The sequence below is a fragment of the Polistes fuscatus genome, unplaced genomic scaffold (genome assembly GCF_010416935.1).
Source record: "Polistes fuscatus isolate 324 unplaced genomic scaffold, CU_Pfus_HIC Scaffold14, whole genome shotgun sequence".
NCBI classification, from domain to species: domain Eukaryota; kingdom Metazoa; phylum Arthropoda; class Insecta; order Hymenoptera; family Vespidae; genus Polistes; species Polistes fuscatus.
In genome coordinates, this window is record NW_025113042.1 from 2,858,664 (window position 1) to 2,883,066 (window position 24,403).

The 24,403-nt window shown below is 32.1% G+C and overlaps 1 protein-coding gene across 3 annotated transcripts in view; it reads left to right on the plus strand.

The window, feature by feature from the left end:
* LOC122514137 (glutamate receptor 1) overlaps positions 1–21,139 on the plus strand; it is a 187,927-nt gene extending 166,788 nt beyond the window's left edge. Inside the window, exons 6-19 of one of the 3 annotated variants that reach the window (XM_043630800.1) lie at positions 704–824; positions 8,138–8,374; positions 9,649–9,756; positions 9,846–9,956; positions 10,077–10,197; positions 10,267–10,361; positions 10,919–11,142; positions 12,667–12,879; positions 15,418–15,616; positions 16,004–16,248; positions 17,442–17,688; positions 17,810–17,884; positions 19,091–19,145; positions 20,469–20,560. In XM_043630800.1, the coding sequence (XP_043486735.1) occupies positions 704–824; positions 8,138–8,374; positions 9,649–9,756; positions 9,846–9,956; positions 10,077–10,197; positions 10,267–10,361; positions 10,919–11,142; positions 12,667–12,879; positions 15,418–15,616; positions 16,004–16,248; positions 17,442–17,688; positions 17,810–17,884; positions 19,091–19,111 (2,017 nt within the window). In that variant the 3' untranslated portion in view covers positions 19,112–19,145; positions 20,469–20,560. Of the gene's footprint in view, positions 1–703; positions 825–8,137; positions 8,375–9,648; positions 9,757–9,845; positions 9,957–10,076; positions 10,198–10,266; positions 10,362–10,918; positions 11,143–12,666; positions 12,880–15,417; positions 15,617–16,003; positions 16,249–17,441; positions 17,689–17,809; positions 17,885–19,090; positions 19,146–19,819; positions 19,983–20,468 lie in introns of those variants that run through there. The other 2 variants (XM_043630801.1, XM_043630799.1) reach the window with 2 other exon arrangements.
* The last annotated feature ends 3,264 nt before the right edge of the window (positions 21,140–24,403 follow it).

The following is a 24,403-nucleotide window of genomic DNA, read 5'->3' on the forward strand; positions in this document are numbered from 1 at the left end:
AATTTACTACCGACTACGCATTTGCGGTTTGCGTGCTCCATTTACGCGATGCAGGTAATCAACGAGTGACCGTAACTGGGAATTCAAATCGAGCATACGTGACACTTAACGAAAATAAGCATAATGCAGGTGCGTTTAGAAATAATCGATATCGATCGATAAGTATCCCCGTATTGATATCCGTTTTAACGTGTTTCTATTTCTATTCTCTCACTCTCTCTCTCTCTCTCTCTCTTCGATCAATTGAGAGAAACCCCCATAGTATGATAGTTCTCTAATTCGAATAAAAAGTCATTTTATTCCTGTCAATATTCGCGCGTTTAAATACCACGTTGTTAAATACACTCATCGATGATGATGATGATGATGATCATGATGATGATGATGATAGTACCGGTACTTCATTATACAAAGTTCCTTTCAAACAATTTCAACAATTTGATTTAATAGTATTCATTTGGTGTAATTGATCGTTAATAATCATCACCACCAGGAGTTAGATTCAATGTAATAATAATAATAATAATAATAATAATAATAATAATAATAATAACAATAACAATAATGATAATGATGAAACGGGTGAACGTAACGAAGTAAATTGATAATTATCGTATTATATCGTATGAATTGGAAAAAAAGAAAAAAAAATAATAATATGACACAGATAATACGGGTTTAGTTTACGATCTATTTATTTCAGATGGAGCAACAAATACGTGGTATTGGATTGTCCGACGGACATGGCCAAGGATATCGTGGTGAGTCACGTTCGAGACGTCACGCTTGGAAGAAGAACGTATCATTATTTATTAAGTGGACTGGTAAGTTTAGTATTACACGGAAATTCACGAATTACAATATAGCTTTAAGAATATCTTTTGATCTTACACTTTTTATTAGAAAACGATTCTTTTTTTTTCTCTTTGTTTTTTATTTTTCTTTTTTTTTTTTTTTTCTTTTCTTTTCTTTTCTTTTCTCAATAATTTTTCTTATTTCTCGGGATTATAATACTTGAATTGACTATGTGATCGTTCAATCGTAAAATCAATAAATCACGTTACACTTACATACAACACCAACGCGTTCTAATTATTCATCAAAGAATAATTGCAGACAAATACTTACCTGTTGTCTATCCTTGAGATCTTACACGTTTTTAATTCACGTTTAACTACGAACGCGTATACAATAATATCGACCTGTTTCTCTAGTTTCTTTAACACCTGCATCATTATTTCCCAATTACCTTGGCAACAAATAAAACGTCATACGTATTCGTATTCAATTGAATCAAACGATAAAAGAACGTATTTTGTAAAAGACGATACTTAAAACAAATTCCTTGGCAAACTTCATCCAATCAAGTGTCGTTACCATATCACCTGTAACCTAAAACACGTAAACAACTTTAATAATAATAAATTCTTCAACGTACAACGAACAATCAAAATCAGTGACACGTGTATTATTTTATCTTACTTTTTTTAATTTTAAACACGAGAATATGAATGAATATTAATTTTTCTTCGAAATAAAATAATAAATTAAATATTGTTCATTTTGTAACATAGATTAATAGAAATAAGTAAATCATTATTATATTTGACAGGTAACGTTAATAGGAGCCATTTTCTATTCATAGAATACAGTAATCACTCAAATTCATCCGATATCCTTGAAGTTTCTCAATGCGAAGCTCCGCACGTACCTACGTAGAATCCGTAGTTTCGCGTGTACGATTTAGGGAGGCAGTTTAGGTTCTGTTTAGCGGTTTGAAGCAAGTTACAAGGAGCAAGAGCCATTACGTTCTGTACCACGCTCGAGATACCGGCAATACACTTGTCCGTATATATCTAGTTTTGCCTCCTTCTCTTCTACTCCTAGACTACCATCGTCATTCACCTTAACCCTCGTTCTACAGACATTTACTAACCCTCCTACGAGCATCGTTAAACACCTAACATATCGATCTTCTCTATAATATCACCAAACTATCAATTTATAACGATGAACTTTTATTAACACATTTTATTCATTCATTTTTCATTATTCAATATACAATTGCAATTATTCGACAATTAAATAATATATTGATATACGGAAAAAGCACGAAAAAAGAAAAAAAAAAACCAAGAAATATACAATTAAACCGTACGATAATATTCACCTTTCTCATTTTCCCCCAAACAAATATAAGTTCAAAGAATTGGGAACAAAGAATTCGTACCCCTTATCACCCACTCCCATCGTTAAACACGAGACTACGGTTACAAGCGTAAGAAAAAGATTCGGGATACAAATTTAGAAACGTGCTTTGTTTTATATTCAGTGAAGTACTATTATCAAAAAATGTCTCTTCCCGTTTCTTTTTTTTTTAATACAAACAAGCATTGGAAGTAGTAGTATCGGACAAGAATTTTTTTTTCTTCCCCCCAAGTTTCTTTCTATTTCTTTATATCTTTATTTCGAGTTGTTTAGTTCTCTTTCCCCTTCTCTCTCTCTCTCTCTCTTGGTTCGCTGAAGTGATCGATGGGAGTACGGTGCCATCAACATCACCGGCTTTCGCATTGTGGACTCCACTCGACCTCACGTCAAGGATTTCCTCCTGGGTTGGCATCGGCTAGATCCTGCCACCTATCAGGGGGCTGGTCGTGAATCCATTTCCGTACGTATAACCACCGCCATTTTTGTGCCTCTTTTTTCTTTTTTTTTTACCCCTACCCCCCTCTCTCTCTTTTCTATCCTCCTCTTTTTTCGTTAACTTTCATTTTGTTTCCATTTTTTTTATTTTCCTCTCGTGTCTCTTCCCCATTCATCTATCTATCTCTGTCTCATTCGATTTCAATAAAAGAGTTCGCTTTCATGTTGTTTTTCCATATTAAATTCCTCTCTTTCAATGTAATATTAACCGCGATACTTGCTTGCTTTTCCAAAAATGAATATTACCTATCTTTCTTTCTCTCTATATTTATCGTACGATTTTTTGTTTTCGACAGCTTTTCATACGAGTGTTCTACTCGATGTAATGTTTTTTTTTTTCTTCTTTTTTTTTTTTTTCTTTTTTCCATTTAATAATAATAAAAGAAAATCAAAGCAGAAATTTTAAAACAAAATGTCATAATAGATTTATATATATATTGGATGGTGTTACGTTTATTAAAAAGTTACAATAATTTCAATGCGAAAAGTGGCATTCGTGTTTTAAAATATCTTTTCGTACGTTCAATTCGTACGTATTCGTTGCATTTCGAGTAGTGGCTAAGGGTAGGGGGGGAGGGTAAAGGGTTGAATAAATTAGTTTTTAAACAACACACTTCTGTTATTGCAATTTCAGGGAAAACAAATTGTAAGCGAGATCGTAACGATATTTCATTCGTCTCTAAATAAAATCGATATCCCCCTATTTTTTTTTTTTTTTTTTTTTATATTTTTCTTTTTTTTCCCCTTCTTTCTTTACATCAATTTCCAAACGTTTTATCGAACGTTAACAAATGACACGTTTGTATGAGAATTTTATTTTTATTTTTAATCCTCGCCGTTGCTTTGCTCGAATGCAAATGAATTTTAATTCATCTATCTCTTTGTATACTACTCTTTTTTTTTTTTTTTTTACGCGTTTCCAACGTTTCTCTTTATCTTTCATTTTTTTTTCTCTTCTTTTTCTTTTTTTTTTTTCGTTTCAACATATTTTACATTATTTTTTTTCTATCTTGCTGTTTTATTTTTTCTTTCTTTTTTTTTTTTTTTTATAAAGATATACAGTCAGTCCCACGAATTGGTAGCGTTGCTTTTGCATTGCGATAACAAATATCTCACTAGTTTTTTCCGTACGACGTATAATTCGTTACGAGAAGAATATTTCTTTTTTTTTTTTTTTTCACGTGGACCGAAAGATGTTAAACTTTCTTCGAGCTACTTTTTTCTTTTCTTTTCTTTTCTTTTCTTTTGTTTTTTTTCTTTTTTCTAGGCTTTGATTTTCCGCAACGGGACACATAAAAAATAAATCTTGTTGCTCGCTCTTTGAAAATAATAATTCGTTTACATAAATACAAGTGAGTAAAAAGCGGTCTCTCGTTTTTTAATCATTCCACGTAATCCAAATTTTATTTTATTTTGTACACTTTTGTATACTATTGTCATAAGAAAAAGGCACGTTAGAAAAATCTAAGAAACGTCATGGAAATGATAAATAAATTGTTGAAAAAGTTCAAAGATATATAAATGTAAAATATATAAAATCAAGAGTTTATAAGTTCCTTTTCTATTATTATTATTATATAAATAAGACAAATAATCTTTTACTTTAGAAAATATCAAATCTATGACGTAATATATATCGATGATAGTGATAAATCTATTTCAATAGGATACATTTACTCGTTCTCGTTTTTCTCATCATTTTTCCCTACTTTGTAGTTTTTTCTTTTTATTTTTTCATTTTTCTTTTTTATTCTCTTCTTCTTCTTCTTCTTCTTCTACTTCATTTCTCGGCCTTTCCTTACCTTTTCTTTTCTTTTTCTTTTTCTTTTTTTTTTTTGTTTCCACGTTTGTTTCCCTCTAGCTTTTTCCCTTTGTGTATATCTCTCGAGAGGAAACTCGTGTTCGCGCTAGCCAACGACCCTCGACTACCTTCGAGTGGTCCAATTTGGTCTCAAGCGACCAAAGTCTCGTCTTACCTTGTCTTCTACTACTTTGCACAGTCCAATGCCCAAGATAATATGGCAAAAGTTTGACTTCTAGTAGTAGTAGTAGTAGTAGGAAGAACGAAAGAACGAAAGAACGAACGAACGAATGAAAATCAAACAAACTATCTTCCTCTTACCTTTTATTTTATTTTCTTCATTTTTTCTTTCTCTCTTTCTCTTATCCTATGTCGACGTTGGATACATAAATGAATACGATTTTTACGTATATAAATAAACGAATAAATACACATACTTATATATCTGATGGGTGTTCACGTATACACCAACAATTCAAATTATTTTTATCGTTGGAAAATTCAACGGTGTGGGCATATTTTCGTTTACAACTCGTATCGTTCGAAACTTTTTTAACCCACCCGATGTATAAATATTTTTCCAACTCTCAAATATGTACAATCAAAGTAGAGAAATAGAAAGAGATAAAACAATAAATAGAAAGGAAAAAAAAGGAGTGCAACGTGAAAGATAATGTTACATGTTGTTGTAATTACTTATTCATGAAATATGTAGAGCAGTTAAAGTAACGCATAAAATACCACATTTTTTTTGTTACATGAATTTTAATTAATAAATATTTTTAAAATATTTTTCTTATGACATAATGCAATATCTGCTTCTTTAATTCAAAATATTATATTATATTTTAAGTGGGGAGTACTACTACTATGATAAGCTCAGGTAAGCGAAAAGAAAATTGGCTGCTGACGCACTGGGTTTCGTGGAACGTGAAAATTACGAAATAAAAAAAAAAAATAAGAAAAGGGAAACAAAAAATAGAGAAATAAAAAGAGATCCTTATTTTTGTAGGAAACACGTTAGATATCTCGTTCCGAGGCCAAATAGAAAATGAAAAATATATATATATATATATGTGTGTGTATACACGTATGTAGTGAGGTAAGCAACGTTGTTCTTTTTATTTTTCATTATTTTTCTTATATAAAGTAACGAGCACGCTATTATATCTTACCGTTCTGAAAAATTTTTCTATATAATTTCTCGCGAGTTTTGTAGAAAAATTTGTTTAACCCGACTGAGTAATCATAAGACTAAAACATCGGAGGAAGAAATAAAAAACGTAAAGAAAAATTTATTTCAATCCTTTCGACAACATTTTTTATATCTGCAAATATGAAAGTGGACAAAAAAATGGTTTCAACATTAACGATTATTTGTTAATTAAAATCTAGAAAAACTTGGTTAAATGCAACAAAGTTAATAAATTATTTACTGTGGATGAGAAAATATCATAATTACAAAAACTTATCTCGAAATTCATTAATTAAAATAAGATCCACGTGTAGATATTTTTTTGTTGAAACGTTTTGGCCGAATACCCCCATATAAAATATAATAACCATTAGCAATTTCACGTGAATGTGAACTAAAATCTGTTGAATGCAACGAAGTAAAAATGTATCATTGAGGATAGTATAATAGACGGAAAAATATGTATCTGTATTGGTACGAGTATTTGTTTCTCTTCCTCCCTCCCCACCCCCACCCCAAGTAAAATGAGATTCACGTGGATATTTTTTCTTCTTTTGTTTTCCCAATCATGAATGCACGTATGAAATGCGAAAAAAAAAAAGAAAAAAAAAAGAAAAGGTATTTATACAGTAACGATTTCTCGAGAATGAAAAAAAAAAAGAAACTTTGCTGAATGTGCAACAAAATGAATAGACAATTTTTTTATAGTAAAAAAATGTTATCTGCATTGACACACGAGTATTTTTATCCCCCGCCCCTCAATAAAATGATACCCATGTTCCTTTCATTATTTGTTTCAACCCTTTCGATGAATACACGTATCAAATAAAATAAACGTATCGACGTCAGCGTTTCTTTTTTTTGTTAATTTTCAAAACTTCGAAAAATTGATCAAAAATTCCAATCGAATACGAAATGTAAGAAAATGTAAAAAGAAAAAAAAGTTTGCATTGGATTTGGACAAATATATCGTTAAAGTAATCAAATAATATTATCGTGTATTCCTTATTCTGAAAGTTTTGAGGACGAGTAGTCAAGTAATATAAGCTGACGATCGTTCTAACCATGACTATACCATAACACCAAGAATATCCAACGCGATCGAGGGTAATATCGATTTGGCAAGGATTCCTTTCGGTAACATCTTCGAAGAAAAATACGCGCATTGTCGTGAATGCTTTTCTCAGCGAAAGCAAGAGGAATGATCGTGCTTTGCCTTAGTTTTATACGATATAGTAGTACACACATACAATGAGTTGAAAGATCCTATAAGAAAGGAAACGAATACTCGGGTTGTGTTTCCCAACACGTTCGTAACACAGAAAACGGGTGAAAGCTGTAACTTGGGGGGAAAAAAAAAGAAAAAGAAAAAGAAAGAAAGAAAGAAAGAAAGAAAGAGGGAGGGAAAGAACATTCGCGATCTAATGCAACGATTATCGTGCTCGATCTTTATGGTCGAGGAGAATAGCAATCGTGCTTTCCCAATTTTGGCTCAGAATACTTTATTTTATTTTCTATCTCTGCGAGACTTTAAAATATAGGGATCTCAACGTGAAGAATTATTTCAACGTGTATCTTACATAAATTTATCGTATAATCATATATATATTGTTATAATTACATCTTTATGGTGTAGTTTTATTTAAGAAATTGCATACAAATTAAATAAGAATACTAAAATGAGAACGTTATAATTATAAATTTTATCTATTAGGTGCATTATTTCCTTTCTCGATTTCGAAGAAATGTCATTTTTCTGAATAGTTCGCGTAAATACTTTTTATACTTATAACAAAAGCGGATTTTAATGATTTTTATATTAAATTAAAGTACACACTTTTTTTCTACGCGTAGAATACTTTGTCGAATTATAAATCGATCTGCAATGGTTCATAAAATGTCGAAGAATGGAATGCTGTAAATCGTACTACTTTGACATTTCTTTAAAAAGTTTTGGTAAATATTTTTTATACTAAGAGTGAATAGATTTTAATGACTCTTATATTAAATTAAAGTACACTCTTTTTTTCTACGCGTAGAATACTTTGTCGAATTATAAATCGATCTGCAAAGGTTCATAAAATGTCAAAGAATGCAATGCTGTTAATTGTACAACTTTGACATTTATTTCAAAAGTTTCGGTAAATATTTTTTATATTAAGAGTAAATAGATTTTAATGACTCTCATATTAAATCAAAGTACACTCTTTTTTTTACGCGTAGAATACTTTGTCGTTTTATAAATCGGTCCGCAAAGGTTTATAAAATGTCAGAGAATGCAATGCTGTAAATGAATATGATGATGATAATAATAACGATGAAATTAATTATTACATTTTTCTTCTTTTTTTGGGGGGAGGGGGGAGGGAGGGAGGGAGGTTTATTTCGTTATCAATAATTTAATTGTCGATTATACTTATTATTTCGTTCGTTGTCAGGCGCAAGCAGCCTTGATGTACGACGCGGTATTCGTTCTCGTTGAAGCGTTCAACAAGTTTCTAAGAAAGAAGCCTGATCGGAACAACGTCAGACGAACAGGAAACCTGATCGGAACAACGTCAGCGAACAAAACCAGTCAGCCAACCAACGGCACGAGATCTCTTGATTGCAATAATAGCCGTGATTTGGTAACGCCGTGGGAAAATGGCGATAAAATATCGAGATTTCTTCGTAAGGTATGCGCAAAACTTCATTATTTATTAACATATATATTAATTATATTTTTTTTTATAAATTGTACGAAAAAAGAAAAAGAAGAAAAAAAAAAAATGAGAATAATTACAATTACGAATGACAGAAGGAATTCAATGGTTTTTTTTTCCTTTGTTTTTTTTCTTTTTTTCAAATTCACGTATTTAATTTATAAGACCTAAAAGTTAGAAAAATTCGTTTCGTCGTATTTTCCAACGCGCGTAAATATTTTTTTCGAAGGGGGAGGGGTGGGGGGGTTGAGAGAAAAGTTTCAAACATTTGACTGTACTCTTATATATATATGTACTTGTTAAACCAAATTATGATTCTAATTAAAAAAAATTGTATTTAGGTGGATCGGAGTAATTTCTTTTCTTTTTTATTTCGCGTGCACGAACTTTTAAATTAAGACCAAAAGTAGGAGAGAACTCGTCATATTTCTAACACCTACACACACATACACACACACACACACACAGATAAATAACTTCGGAGAAAAAGTTTCAAACGTTTGACCGTGTATCTTACACATTTTTAGGGGATAAAATTATGGTACCAATTATAAGGTGGACGAAGAAAAAGATCAGGCTTTTTGTTTCGTGTTTTTTCTTTCCTCTTTTTTTTATTCTTCTTTCGAAATCGACGAACCAAATTCGAAACGAAAGTGCGTGGGCGTGTCGAATTAGAAAGTTGAAAACGAGAGTACAGTACTATATACTTTTTTTTTTATTAAAATAAGATATCGAAATAGAAAGGAATAGAAAGAAAGGTTTCCAATTTTGTTCTTTTCAAATGTAGAGGAGTAACATGGTCGGAAAAGGTAGAAACGGGGTTGTCGAATTTCTAGTAGGTGGGTTTTCGATCTGTCGCAAATATCGGACTACCGAAAATACCATGGACCTTATCCTTCCGACATATTCCTGACAGTGACAGTAATTGCCGACACTTTCGAACTGCTAACGGAATTCCTATGGGGGTTTCGTTCCCCGTGAAATAGTCAGTATATGGATACCCTTACGTCCAAAGTCGCTTCCTTAGCATTCTTCGTGATACCGTCTAACATAAAACTTGTCGATATCGGCAAAGAAATCCAAGCTACTAAAGAAAAATCCGCAAAAACTCACATTTTCTCGCATTCCCCCCCCCTCCCCAAAAAGTCTGATTCTTTAACGATCTCAAAGATTCAACGTAAGGATAACGGTGGAATTTAAAGATTTGCGTGATCGTTTAGTTCAATCGATATTATCATTATTTACAGGTCGAAATCGAAGGATTAACTGGAAAGATACGTTTCAACGACGACGGTAGAAGACAAAATTATACGCTTCACGTTGTAGAAATGACAGTGAACAGTGCGATGGTTAAGGTAAGAATTAAACGTCTGATTATAACAGTATATTACTAAATAATATTTAAACATTTATATGGGGTTCTGTTTTTTCTTTTCTTTTTTAGGTAGCTGAATGGACAGATGAGACTGGATTTCAAACGATAGCAGCGAAATACGTCAGATTACGTCCCCACGAAATAGAAAAGAACAGAACTTACATCGTAACAACGATTGTGGTAAGTTCGACTTTTACTTTAAACGAAAAAAAAAAAAAAAAGAAAAAAAGAAAATCAATCTTAATTATCCGTAATTTTATATCAATATGATAACTATTTTTTGTTGTTTAAATTAAACAGGAAGAACCTTACATAATGAAGAAAAAATCCGAGGACGGTGAAACACTTATTGGCAATGACAGTTACGAGGGTTATTGCAAAGATCTCGCCGAATTGATCGCTAAAAAACTTGGCATAACGTGTAAGTATTAACGAAACAAAAAGAACCAAAAATTTGTCGTCGATAATAATTAATTATAAAATTTTCCAGACGAGTTGCGAATAGTAAAGGACGGAAAATATGGGACCGAAAATCCTGAGGTTCCCGGTGGTTGGGACGGAATGGTCGGTGAACTCATTAGAAAGGCGAGTGCCAAAATCCTTCGGTAACGCGTACGAATTCAATGAAAGAGCTCGTTTCCTGATAAACTTTCCTGGAAGAACTTGTCGAGTGGCCCGATCTAATTCGACTACCCGAAAGAGTTTGCTATTGATCCTTGGCAACTTTCAGGGAACGGCTAAAGGGGCTGTTTTATCTCACGGTTGAACGTTCTAACGACATCCAGTAGATGACTCGAGCTTGCAAGCTAGCTCACCCTCGTTTCCCGTCAGGGGAGGGGGCGGTGCTTGAAATAGAAAGAAAGAGAGAGATAGAGAGATAGAGTATCGAGCTACATCTATTGGATGTTACTGAAAACGAAACTCCTGAAACGAAAGCATTAACTTTCTCTCTGATCCAACGTTGGTATTTTCGCGTGTTTGTCTAAAACAAACTGTCAGAATTTGATTCTTTACTCTCAGATCTTTTTAAACGTCTACGAAAAAGGACGAATAATAGCGTTTAAAAATATTACGTTATAAGTATTATCAACGCGATATAATTATTCTAATAATATTAAATAATTAATGTGTATATATTTCAGGAAGCGGACATTGCCATTGCTCCAATGACGATCACGTCGGAACGGGAGCGCGTGATTGATTTCAGCAAACCCTTCATGTCCCTCGGTATCAGCATCATGATAAAGAAGCCCATCAAGCAGAAGCCTGGGGTCTTCAGTTTTCTCAATCCGCTGAGCAAGGAGATCTGGGTGTGCGTCATCTTCTCTTACATCGGAGTGTCCATCGTCCTATTCATAGTCTCGAGGTGAGAGACGATAATACTGGGAACCTTTCCCTACCACACCCCATCCATCCCCATACATCCCTATACATAACCCCATCCCTCCTCTCCCCTCTCCTTCCCTTCCTGTCCCTCCTGTCTTTTCCCTTTTCTATTCTCTCGTTACACGTACGCTTCTCGTCTATGTAATCTATCCAATACAAAATCCAAGCGTCCTTCTCCTCTCTTTGAATAACTTTTACTCCCCCGAGTAGATAAAGTCAGTACGTAGTCGGACTTGTTAAGGAGTTAGACCGTATCAAGGCCATACACTTACAACCCCAACCCCTCCCACGATTAAAATAGATATGGTATATAGATACATGTGTTGTAAGATTTTTATTCTATATTTATATCACTTTGCATCGTTTTACCTGTCGTAATAACAACATCGTTGACGTATCTAATTATTTTTATTTTCCTTTCATATATAAGAAAAACGGCCTTAAATGAATATTTGATCTCATCTATTTTATCATTTCTATTAATTGAATTTAGAAATATCACGAATTATCCGATAAACTCGACGACAGGTAATTTTCTCATATTTGTTCTTAATGTTGGAGAAAAATTAATTACAAAGTTTAACACTATTCATTTCTATTGTTCTTACATACAATCGTTGTACATTCAATTTGACTTATATTATCCTTTTTCCTATTTTATCGTTGCTATTTTGTTGTTGTTGTTATTGTCGTTGTTCCTTCCTTTCTCTTAGGGTCGTCTTTGTTTTTTGTATTTTCAGTTATATTCCTGCTGCATATATTCCACTCTATTCTTTCTCCTTTCATAGGAAACGCAATTAAACGACAGTATTTTTATTTTCTTGCCAGGAAGAGAGTGGTGGGTGCTTCGGTGGAAGCACGACGGTAAAGTGCCGCAGTTACGTGCACAGCTAGTGCAATTACGCGTGCATTTATCGCGATTCAGTGGTCATATTATGCCACACCGTGCCGACGATAAATTCCCCCACTGCACCCCTTCCTCCTTCCAAACCCTCGTCCCCGTTTGCTTTTATTTCAGACCCGAACGCGAGGTATTTGCGTTTCTTATCTCTTCGCGTGATTCTTTACCTAATGAAAGTAGGTTCACGACGATAAATGAAGTCGAAGATCTTGATAGCTTAAAACCCATATTACCGCTAATTTCACTGTTAATTCGACTTTAAATGGACGCTCGATATTCAACGCACTTTTTTTTTCATCTAAACGATTTCTTTCTCTCTCTCTCTCTATCTCTCTTTGTGTTAACCTCTCGAGTATTCAATTAATTAATACATTTTGATTTACAAATAAAATCAATCGTACACGCGTTCCTTAACAATTCATTTTTGGATTGAATACAATTTGAAAAATTCGATCAATTTCGTAGGAACTTTGTAAATGAAGAATTTTATTATATTTTTGATTTGTTTAATTATTGAAATTAAATCAGTCGAATTCGCGTATAACAAGAGTACGTATTTGTTGTTATATTCTGTTTAATTAAATATATAAAAAAATTGTACAGATTTTCACCGTACGAGTGGAGAGTTTTGACGATAAGTGGAAGTGGTGATCCATCGATCTCTGGAAGAAATGATCCAAGTCTACAACACCCTCACACGCCTCAAGGTTCACCACACATACAAGCATCCAGTATGGCCAATGATTTTAGTATCATCAACAGTTTATGGTTCGCTTTAGCTGCGTTCATGCAACAAGGTTGCGACATATCACCCAGGTAATCATTTTTAATGAAATATTTATATCGAAATGCGTGAAAAATATTCTTTCTCATTTTAATCCTGATTCAAATAACAAATGAAATAAGAAGTATATTATCTACTCGTTACGTTTATTAATATACTTAATAATAATAATAATAATTAAATAATAGGATTTGATTTTTAAACATAATACATAAACAAATTCGCAAATCTTATTGTTGTTGTGAGAACAAAAGATTAATATTAATAATCTCCTTGTATATATATATATATTTTCATTAGGAACAGTTTCCACCATCGATATTTTATTCGCATTTAAAATAAGTCTTTAACGTCTTCGCGTACTTAATTATAGACTTTACGTCTTTCGTCTAACATTTTCATTTTATTCCTGGAACGAGCGAGAATATACATATATTTCTTACGATATATATATATGAATATATAAGTTTATACGTAAAAGCGAATAGAGAGAATAGTTTCCTTTGACTGAGTCAACTCGACCGTATACTCGATTGATAGGATGAATTGTGTAAAATTCAAAACTATTTCTCTCTCTATCTCTCTCTCTCCCTCTCTCTATCTCTTTTTCTTTCTCATAGCAAACACAGATACACAAATACGTATTTTCTAAATAATTAGTCAAATAATCTGATTGCATCGGATTAAAAAAAGAAAACATAAATATAATCAAACGATGATCACGTAAAAAAGAAATAAATAAGAGTATTAATTGCATAATAATAAAAAAAAAAAACAGACATAATAATCGTAACAATAACGAAATATAACGCTAAAACGAAATTTAACATGATTACTTATTCGATCAGAAACTACGGCTTTATTCTTCTTCTTCTTTCTTCTTTTTTTTTTATTGTATCTTTTTACTTCGTTTTCTTTTCTATTACTTTTTTATCGTTGGCCTTGCGTAATAATATAATTCAACGTAAAAACTTTATAGTAATCGTTTTCTACGAGAAAGCCAACAACAAGGTAGCCAATCCGTTCGTTATTCTAGGGATCCCTCCCTCTCCCTCCCCCCTCCACCCCCTCGGCACGGAGTAGCTCATTTAAATGAGCGTGTTGTGTTCGTGCTCGAATGAACAATTTTTCTCGCGACACGCGCTCCGACCGAGGTCGTACGTTTCTCTCTCTCTCTCTCTCTCTCTCTTTCTTTCTTCCTTTAAAAATTGCTTGTTTTCTTTTTTTCTTTCCTTCTCTTTCACCCTTAATCATGTTGAAATTCCCTGTCTTGTTTTCATTATTTTTCATTTTCCTTTTTCTTCTAATTCTGAACGTGCGTTTAAAGCGCCTAGATGTCTGGAGATTTTCGATTAAATAACGAAACGGTAATAAGAAAAAGGTCAGAAATTTTAAAGCACGTTATATGTTCGTGATCATTCGTTATTATCGATCGAAGATGCAAAAACAAAAAAAACAAAAAGAACGAAAAATAAGAGAATGGAAAGTAGAAAGAAGGGGGAAGGGAAGGGGTGGTGAAGGAACTTTCGTTAACGTTAGAAAAAAAGAAGAAGAAGAAGAAGTAAAAAGAAATGTTCCAGAAAGAAATGGAAAGGAAAGGAAGAAGGGTTTATTTATATAGGTCGAAAGTTCGAACATGTTCTTTATTCGTTTCGTTATCCGAGCTTCCCAAAACGTTCATTTACGCGAGCTTAGAGAGTGCGTGCGCATAATCCTGGCACTCCTATCTCGTCATCCACGTTAAAAGAAAGAGATAGAGAAAGAGAGAGAATGAGAAAGAGAGAGAGAGAGAGCAAAACGCGTGCTCATTTCGAAACTAGGTCTCAATTAATTTACATTCCGTCGTAGTCGAGTGGCCACCATCGCGACCACCGCCACGAATCTAACGCGGCAAGGCTCCTTGATTAATGGTTTAAATATTCCCCCCTACTGGTTACGATATGAATTGTAAATTTTTCCCGGAAACTTATGCATCCGTCGTACCACCCTATTCTCTTTCTCTCTCTCTCTCTCTCTCACACACACGTATACTCGTTTTTTCTTTTTTTTCTTTCTTGCTTCCTTAAACACCAACCCCCGCCTCTCCCCCTTCCCCCACATCTCGCTATTTCGCTATCTCACTCTATTGTTTTTCTTTTTAATTTTTTCATTTTCATTTTTTCTTTTTCATCTCAACGATCAACCATCTTCTTATAAGGAGGAATCATCATCCGTTATTAAATATGACTGAATATTTTTTCTCATAATCCGATTTAGTGTCCTTCATTCCACTTTTGGGCACGAAACTAGCTTCGAATGAAAATCCCTACGTAGCCGAGATGAAATGGGAATCTTCTTTTGTCCAATGGATTTATCGAGTCCCATGAATTTGGATATTTGATTTCGTTTGATTTGATTTGATTCGATTCGATTTGATTCGATTTGATTTGATTTGATTTGATTTTGAAAGACAGACGACGAAGATAATAGAAAGTATGATTAGATAAAATTTGTATTATTATTATTATTATTATTTTCATTTGTATATATGGGGTATTTTGTTAAACTATTTGATTGAATTAAAAACATAGGTCGATATCTGGAAGAATAGTTGGAAGCGTATGGTGGTTCTTCACTCTTATCCTGATATCATCTTATACCGCAAACCTTGCCGCATTTTTAACCGTCGAAAGGATGGTAACTCCTATAAATTCACCGGAAGACCTTGCCTCGCAAACGGAAGTACAATATGGTACCTTGTCTTCCGGATCAACGTGGGACTTTTTTCGTGTAAGTAATCGTAAAACGATCTACACCATGACGAATGATTAATTAACTTGCTTTATTTTTTTTTCTTATCTTTTTCGTATATCATTCTATCAATATCATTCTATTTTAATGAATATTAATTATATTACTATATATATTATATAGTAATATAATTAATATATATATATATAGTATATAATTATATTACTATACACTATTAATTATATTACTATAATATATTACATATATTAATATTAATTATATACATATATATATATATGTATATTGTAATTAATATTGTTTTAATTTTTATGTAGTTTCTTAAATAAAACTACCCTATAAAGATATAATTAATACAATATATGTATATATAGTATTTATTAATAAACAATTATCTACTCCTCGTAGAAATCTCAGATAAGTCTCTACAGCAAAATGTGGGAGTTCATGAATTCACGTAAACACGTATTCGTCAAGACTTACGACGAAGGAATAAGAAAGGTTCGAACTAGCAAAGGAAAATACGCACTATTGATAGAAAGTCCTAAAAACGAATACATCAACGAAAGATTACCCTGCGATACGATGAAAGTTGGACGAAATCTCGACGCTAAAGGTTTTGGCGTTGCAACTCCGCTCGGTTCACCTTTGAGGTAAGATAACTGTATATTAATTTTCGAAGTAATGCTCGTTTCTAAGATAATACAAAATACAAATACGATTTATTATTACACATTAATGAATTTTCATTATGATTCGATGAAATATTATTAAAGAAGCCAATTAAGGAGGTTTTTATCGTCTTCGAGAAAAGAATCAATTGGGTATCTTTCCTCTTGGTTAGGACATTCTTTTCTCTTTCTTTTTTTTTGATATTCTCGAAAAAGTCGGTAGAAGGCGGGTGAGTGGGTGGGGAGGGGGTTGGGAAGATTTAAGGGAGAGAGGATAGGATGAGCCGCGCGTCATTACGCTCAATTAGCATAGAAAAACGTGGTGCATACTCCTTCTTTCCATATCATTACCTTTAGGGAACGTTCTTAACATAGAAGCGCACTTCACTTCCTTTTATCGTATTTCGCTCACAACTACCAACACCATCGCCATCGCCATCATCGTCCATACATTTCTACCATTCTTCGTTTAAAGTTAAACTTCGAACGAACTTTTTCTAAAGATTCCTAGATCGTTATGCAATATCGAACACATATATCCACCATTCTTTTTTATTCTATTTACTTTCTACGGAAAATTCTTCTTCTTCCTCTTCTTTATATATTTAACTCGTCGATTGATCTTGATTAAAAAAAAAAAAAAAAAGAAAAAGAAAAATAAATCCTCCTACTTCTTGTCCGAACTTTTTGTTCGAATCATTCGGATCGATTCAGATTTGATTTTTGTCTGTTAACTCGGTTAAATTTGATTTACCTAAAACCATCAGGTTGTCTGTTTGAAGGAAACGAGCCATCCATTCGTACGCTTTTTCATTCCAATTTTCCTCCTCCTCCTCCTCCTCCTCCTCCACCTCTTTCTATCCGTTAATCAGATTTATCTTGAAATCGGATTTCATTACCATGAGCGAGCTTTTCCCATAAATACAAAGTCTAGCACTTTGAAGGGTCTTTATATCCTTTAGTCAAGAACGATCATTAGATACAGCAAAGTTAAATGATATTCTTTCTTAACAATTCGATCTAATGTATTACGGTTTAAATTTTTGCAATGATTTGAAATTGATATAATATATTAAATCGAAAATTCATAATTTTTTATTTTTTTTTTTTTTTCACGTAATAAAAAAAAGAAATAATTTTCTTTTGTTTTATCTCGTATCTTTTATATTTCGCAGAGATTCGATCAACCTGGCCGTACTGTCGTTGAAAGAAAGCGGAGAATTAACTAAATTGATGAATCGATGGTGGTACGATAGAACGGAATGCAGGCATGGTGATAAACAGGACGCATCTAGAAACGAATTATCATTGAGTAACGTTGCCGGAATCTTTTACATTCTGATAGGTGGACTTCTTCTTGCATTGGCAGTTGCCCTACTCGAATTTTGTTACAAATCTCACACCGAAGCTACCAGAGCTAAGGTATTATCGTATCATTTCATTCGAATGATATATAATTATCATAATTTTCCATTTAAAAAATATATGAAATTAATTGAACCTCTGTTTTGTTTTTCTTCTTTTTTTTCTTCTTTTTTTTTAGATACCACTGTCGGATGCAATGAAAGCAAAAGCAAGGTTGACGATCGGTGGTGGTCGAGATTTCGACAATGGCCGGGTGAGTCGGTATCCTAGCTCGTTCGACACACACGCATACCAAAACAATAATACACACACACATACACACACACACGATCGGTAGAAATCAACTCTTTTTAAAAGAGGGAAGAAAGAAACTCTTGATCTAACTAATACAAACAAAATAAATATATCTTATAAACGTATAATTTCATTTGAAAATCAAATAGATTATTATTGCAGATGAAGCAGTTTCTTTCATCTTTCGATTAAAAACACTTCAAAGTCTTATAAAGAAGGATGGAACCTTGACAGAAGTGTCCTATTCGTTACACGCTAGTATTTATATATGTATAGTTACAACCCTATACTAATTAATTAGAAATAATCATTATATATATATATTCAGTTTAAAAATCACTAAATAAAGTTTATGATTAATATTGCTCGTTAGGAGAATTTTTGTTAATAGGAAAAATTAGATTTGGGAAAAGTATACTTTTTTATTAATGTTTTATACCGATTCTTACTCTCTAGAATATAATAGTTAACTTTTCTTGAATTTTCTTCAATGAAATTTGAAACAGCGTAACATATATAAATCATTGTAAAGAAAATTTTAATTAGTGATCGTTGACTGAACGATATATATATTTTCATAGAAAATAATGAGATTTAACCTATACATATAGAAATACGAGTTAGATACACATAGAGTACGCTTGGCATGCAGTTAGCAGCGTATAAACGTTAACACACACTCGTTTGGTCGGACCCCAACGAGTATATCCGTTATATATATATTTTTGTTGGTGTCTCAATGGACACCTTGATGATGGTCAGTTCGACGAAAATGTACAACGTCGAAATCAATGATGATGATGATGATGATGATGATGATGATGATGATGGTGGAACGAGAAGACCCTTATGAACTATTGCATACTGTATATATGAATATATAAATATATATATACATATATATACACTTACATATATATATTTATCTCACTTACTATTACTACTACTAGCGTACGTGTATACATTATGCATAAATAGATTTTTCGGTGCGTGCGATGTGCGGCTGGCTGGATGTGTTGCGCTCATATATATCTTATTTTTTTTTAAATTTTTTTTTAATTTATTTATTTATCTGTCTCTTCTCTCATCCGACAATTGCAGAGGAGGCGTATTATTAATTATTGCTCGTTTGCGCATTTCGTTCTACTTTTGTTTTTGTCTCTAGTGGTACGGACTCCAGAGTTAGACGGAGGATGCATGCGCCTTTCCCGGGACCATATGTGAGTACTTTAGCCCGTTCATTTTTATCCCTTTTCTTGTCTATTTCTCTGTCTTCTATCTTATCTTTCTATCTATCTTATCTTATCTTATCTGTCTAACATTTATTTTTTTTACCATTTCTTTTCTTTTTCCTCTTTCATTTTCTTTCTTATAAATTAGCCGAATAAATGCGTGCGATTTTTTTCTATCCTAATGACAACGCCCAAAGCAAAAGATCGCACTAATTTATCGGCCAAATCTTAAATATTGTTTCTATCTGTCTAATTCGTACGAAGTTTCTTTTATTTTTTCTTCTTCTTTTTATTTTCGTTTTTATTTTTATTCTTTTTTTAGTGCTTTACATGTTCACTCATCGATTACGAATTATCGTTTAACCCAACTCAATGTGCTAATTACTTTCGTGAAATAATATAAATTATTTTGTGGATATATTTATCGACACAAATATTTCGGGAATTTTGTTTTCTTTTTTTCTCTCTCTATCTCTCTCTCTCTTTCTTATTTTTCTTTTTTTTCTGACCAGTTCATACCATCCTAAACCTTCCCCTTACTGTTCCTTTGTACTTCTAGTGTATATACTGATGACTCGATTTGAAATAAGACGATTTATTATTTTCTAAAGCTTTAATATAATCACACACATCATATCCTGATTTTCAATCTTTCCTCGTAGACGAAGATCGAGAAGTTGAGCAGCTTATTTGCGCATAATTCGCATGGCTTCGAGCAAGCTCTTTAGCGCGTCAACGAGTGGAACATTATTATGACGCATCGCATGTCGCTTTTAAAAAGGATTTGTAAGCTTCGTAGATAAAAAGAAAAAGGAAATGTGAAAAGAAAAAAAAAATACATACATATATATATATAAACATATATTAGAATAGAAAAGACAAAAAAGAATAGTATTAAAAAAAAAAAGAAAAAATACCACGAAATTAGTTTGATCCTGTAAACACGACCAATTGTTTTCAAGGTTTCACGAGTGACGAGAATAATTCATACGAGAGATTTAAAAATACGATGACATTTATTTAAATCTACGATTAAAAATTACGTGACTGACTCGTCCGTGCGAAGTAAAATAAATCTAACGAATAGGAAATTTTGATGATATCAATCATTTTTAAGATGTTCTTGCATTACTTTTCTCTGTGATAAAAATTCTCATAAATTATATATATATATAAAAAAATTACTTCCCACGGACGAGAAGGAAAGAAATATGTTGACGAGTTAAAAAAAGAAAAGAAAAAAAAAAAAAACGAGAGAAAAAAAAATTGTAAAATAAATTAGACGAATGGTATTAACGAATAAATTTTCAGTACTACGCCCCAGCAAACGCGATTGGGACTACCGAGGGCGACCAGGTGCACAGCAATACGCATACTCAGGTGTAAGCTACTCGGACAGCTCGGCAGGTGAGTCGCCAGCTATTTCATTGCCGACACCACCGCCGCCACCATTGATGGCTCCACCACCACCGCCACCTAGAAGACCACCGAGAAGGAGCGTAACCTTCGCGGATTCACCACCTAAGAGCCCTAAGAAGGTTTTTTCAAGGTTTCCACGAAGGACGTCTAGCGTCGCGACGTTAGACGTCGCGGTACCTTGGACTCCTGTCTCACCAAGGCATTGGACAATGCGAGACGGCAAACCCGAGTACGTCACCTGAATAATTAAACAACTAAATCTAATTCGAAATAAACAATATGCTAGCACCTTACGGTTAAACAACTAAATATGTCGAATTTCCGAACGAAGATTTAATTTTTGTTTTTCTATTAAATGTCACTCCGTATAGACAACATTTTATATAATATTAACGAACAATTCATTTTTATCCCATAAAGCGGAGTTTTGTTTTTTTTTTTCTAATCGTTCATATTATCATCAGGCGTGATTAAATAACTTAGACGAATTTTTAGTTATAATGAATTACGTTTTCACATTAAGTATCGAATCTAATTGAATTCTTAATATAATTTATATTACGTTTCTGACTATGTAAGAGTTATTTTCACTAATCATGAATTAAATTATTCGTGTATTGAGACGCGTGTGAAATCACCGAAACATAATTTTGTTTTTCGTAATATTATTGTTTCTTTCTTCGACGTTTAAATCGAATCAAATTGGATTCTTAATAGAATTTATTACGTTTCTGTATATGTAAGAGTTATTTTCTTAATCGCGAATTCGAAATATTCATGTAACGATCTTTGAAATCACCGACACATATTTGTTTTAATCTTACTATTCTTTTTTCGTCGAATGAAATTGATTTTCAATACGATTAAATACGTTTACGATAATGTAATGCGTATTATTATAACAAAAGACAATGCTTTATGGGGATTTACGCATAACGTAACACTGCCAAAATTTTTCTAACGATTTATCTAACGTAAGCGGGCATGTGTTCTAATCTTAAAATTAATATCATTAATATATCGTGAGAGAGATATAAAATTAAATCCAAGTTCGGAAATGTCGATATGTTCTCCCGTGTCTTCGGACGAGAACGCGTTTGTAAATTGTAAATAATTGTATGAGAATCAAATAGGAGAATCAAAAAAGAAAAAAAAGAAATGAAAAGAAAAATCAATGAAATAAGAAAGAAAGAAAGAAAGAAAGAAAGAAAAAGAAAATGAAAGAAAGAATAAACTCGAAATGAAATCGTTCAATTCCATAGTAAAACGATGGTCCTGGGGTGGGTGCATGTGCAAACCAGTAATAAAATAACAAAATATAAATAATACTCGTCACACTAAAACTGCCATTTCTCACATTTAAACGAGATACAAATAAATAAAACGGAGAATAGGAGAAAAAGAAAGAAAGAAAGAGAGAGAGAGAGAGAGAGAAGAAATCAAAGAATGAAGAAAATAAAAATAAGGGAGTAGTGTTAACTGTATAATAAATACATATAAATATTTTAATAATTATTCGATATACGTGTAGACACTTACATCGAATATACGCGTATCGATACTCGCAGCAAGATAAGAAATATAAGAAAGATGCGGGGGGATAAGAAAATCTAAGCGAAAAGAAAAAATGAAAGGGGAAGAATTTTGAGTAACTGTCACGTGCCAAAAGAAATAATAATAATAAAAAAAAAGAAAGAAAACCACTCAAGAAGGAAGGAAAGAAAGAAAGAAATGAAGAACAAATTGAAAATAAGAAATAGGAATGAAGACGAAGTGTCTCAGATCGTGACACGAATATAACTATTACTATTATTATTATTATTATTATTATTATCGCTAGTTTTATTCTTATTGCGAATGAAATTAAAATGATAATTCAATTATGGTATATATACCGGTGCAAAATATTTTGTGCAGTGAGAGCTTGATATGAAATCGCGTAAACCTGTTGGATCCACGAGAATTTTTTCACTAAACAAAACTGTATAATCACGTCGAGCGTGTGCGTTGCGAATGTAATAGTCTATACAATTACATATAAATATATATATATATATATACCTATAGACGTTTATTAAAGGTAATATATTATATATATATAAATAAATATATAAATATATGAACGTGAGAATTTCGTATGAATTTTTGCGTATGTACTTATGTATGTATGTATGTATATGTGTGAGAATAAAATAAATATGAAAGAAACGTCTTTACGTATGAATCGAATGTTTTACGAATCGTATGAGTGCGTTTAGGTTGATCGTGTAAAAGGGCGTTATGCGAGTACCTATATCGATCTTTTATTATACGATATCTCTCGAATCGATCCGAAAAACCGATTAAGTAAGCTTGAAAGAATCTTACGTCGGTGATTTGGTTCGAAAAATGAGATTACCGGTTCCAAAAAAAGTAAATATCGAGAAATCCCATATGGCGAGATCATTTTGGTGCCAAAGTTTAACGATAATTTACGTCGTGTCGAATCCATTTCGCGTTTGCTATACTTGTCGATAGTTATATATAAAATAATATTTAATGTATCTCGAGAGAAACGTTTTAATAAATTATTTAACGTTGAATGAGACGCATCCGTATGGAATTTAAATAATTACAAATGTTACGAGCAACGATTCTTTCTTTCTTTTCTTTTTTTTTTCTTCTTTTTTTAAATGCATCGGATCTTTTGACGAAAAATGTAATGAACAATTAAAATTGTACACAACGGAAGCGTCACTTGAGAAAAATGAATTCTAATTTATATGAAAATGTTTTTTTCTCGATACGATTAATTGATCACACACACACACATACACACATCTTTTTTTTGTTGTATCTTTCATTCGCGATAAAAACATTTTTCGAAGCGAACGGATCGGACGACGTAAAAAATAATATCGGAACGATAAATTCAGCAGGAGAGCCGCGACGTGTGTAACTGAAAAATATCGAAAGTTGTTGGTTAAAAAAAAGAAAAAAAAGATAAAAAAAACGAAAATAGTCATTCGAACGATCCGACAAAGTATCGTTACAGTTTTTCATATGTAAATAATATCGTCGTTGTTTATACCAATGAATGAGTCAAGGGAAAACAAAAAAACAAAAAGAGAAACGAGCAAACAAACAAACTAACTAACTAATTAAATATTCTCATTAATAATACATGGGAGAAACGTTCGCAATGATCTTCCCTTTGAAAAATTATGTTACATTACATTTTTCAATCAACGTTCGAGACAAAGAAAACGAAGAAGAAAGAAAGAATGATCGAAAGATTAATAATAATGATGATGATGATGATGATGAAGATGATGAATGGAATTATTATGATAATTGATCCCAGTTTCATGCGTTGCGATCTAACTAATCATATCGTCAGACTTTTCTTATTAACGACTCATTGTTATCTATCAGCGATTTAAACGAAAAAAGAAAAAGAACGAAAAACAACAAAAAAAAAAAAGAAAGAAAGAAAGAAAATAAATAAGCGATAGATAACTCAATGCGTATCGTTTAAAAAAAGATGAAAAGAAAATGAAAGAAAAAGAAAAAAACTAAAGATAGGTCGTTAAGAAAAAAAAAATAATAAATAAATAAATAAATAATAATTATAATAATATTATATTATAATATTAATAATAATAATAATAATAATAATAATAATAATAAAAGAATAAAAGAAAAAAAAAACTAAGAAAACTAAAACTAATGATAAACGTCAGATGCGTGAGATGTGTTTAAAAAAAAAAAATAAAATAAAATAAAATAAAAAATAAGCGAAAGATATAAGAATAAAATAAAAAGGGAAAAAAAAAAATTATTCCGCT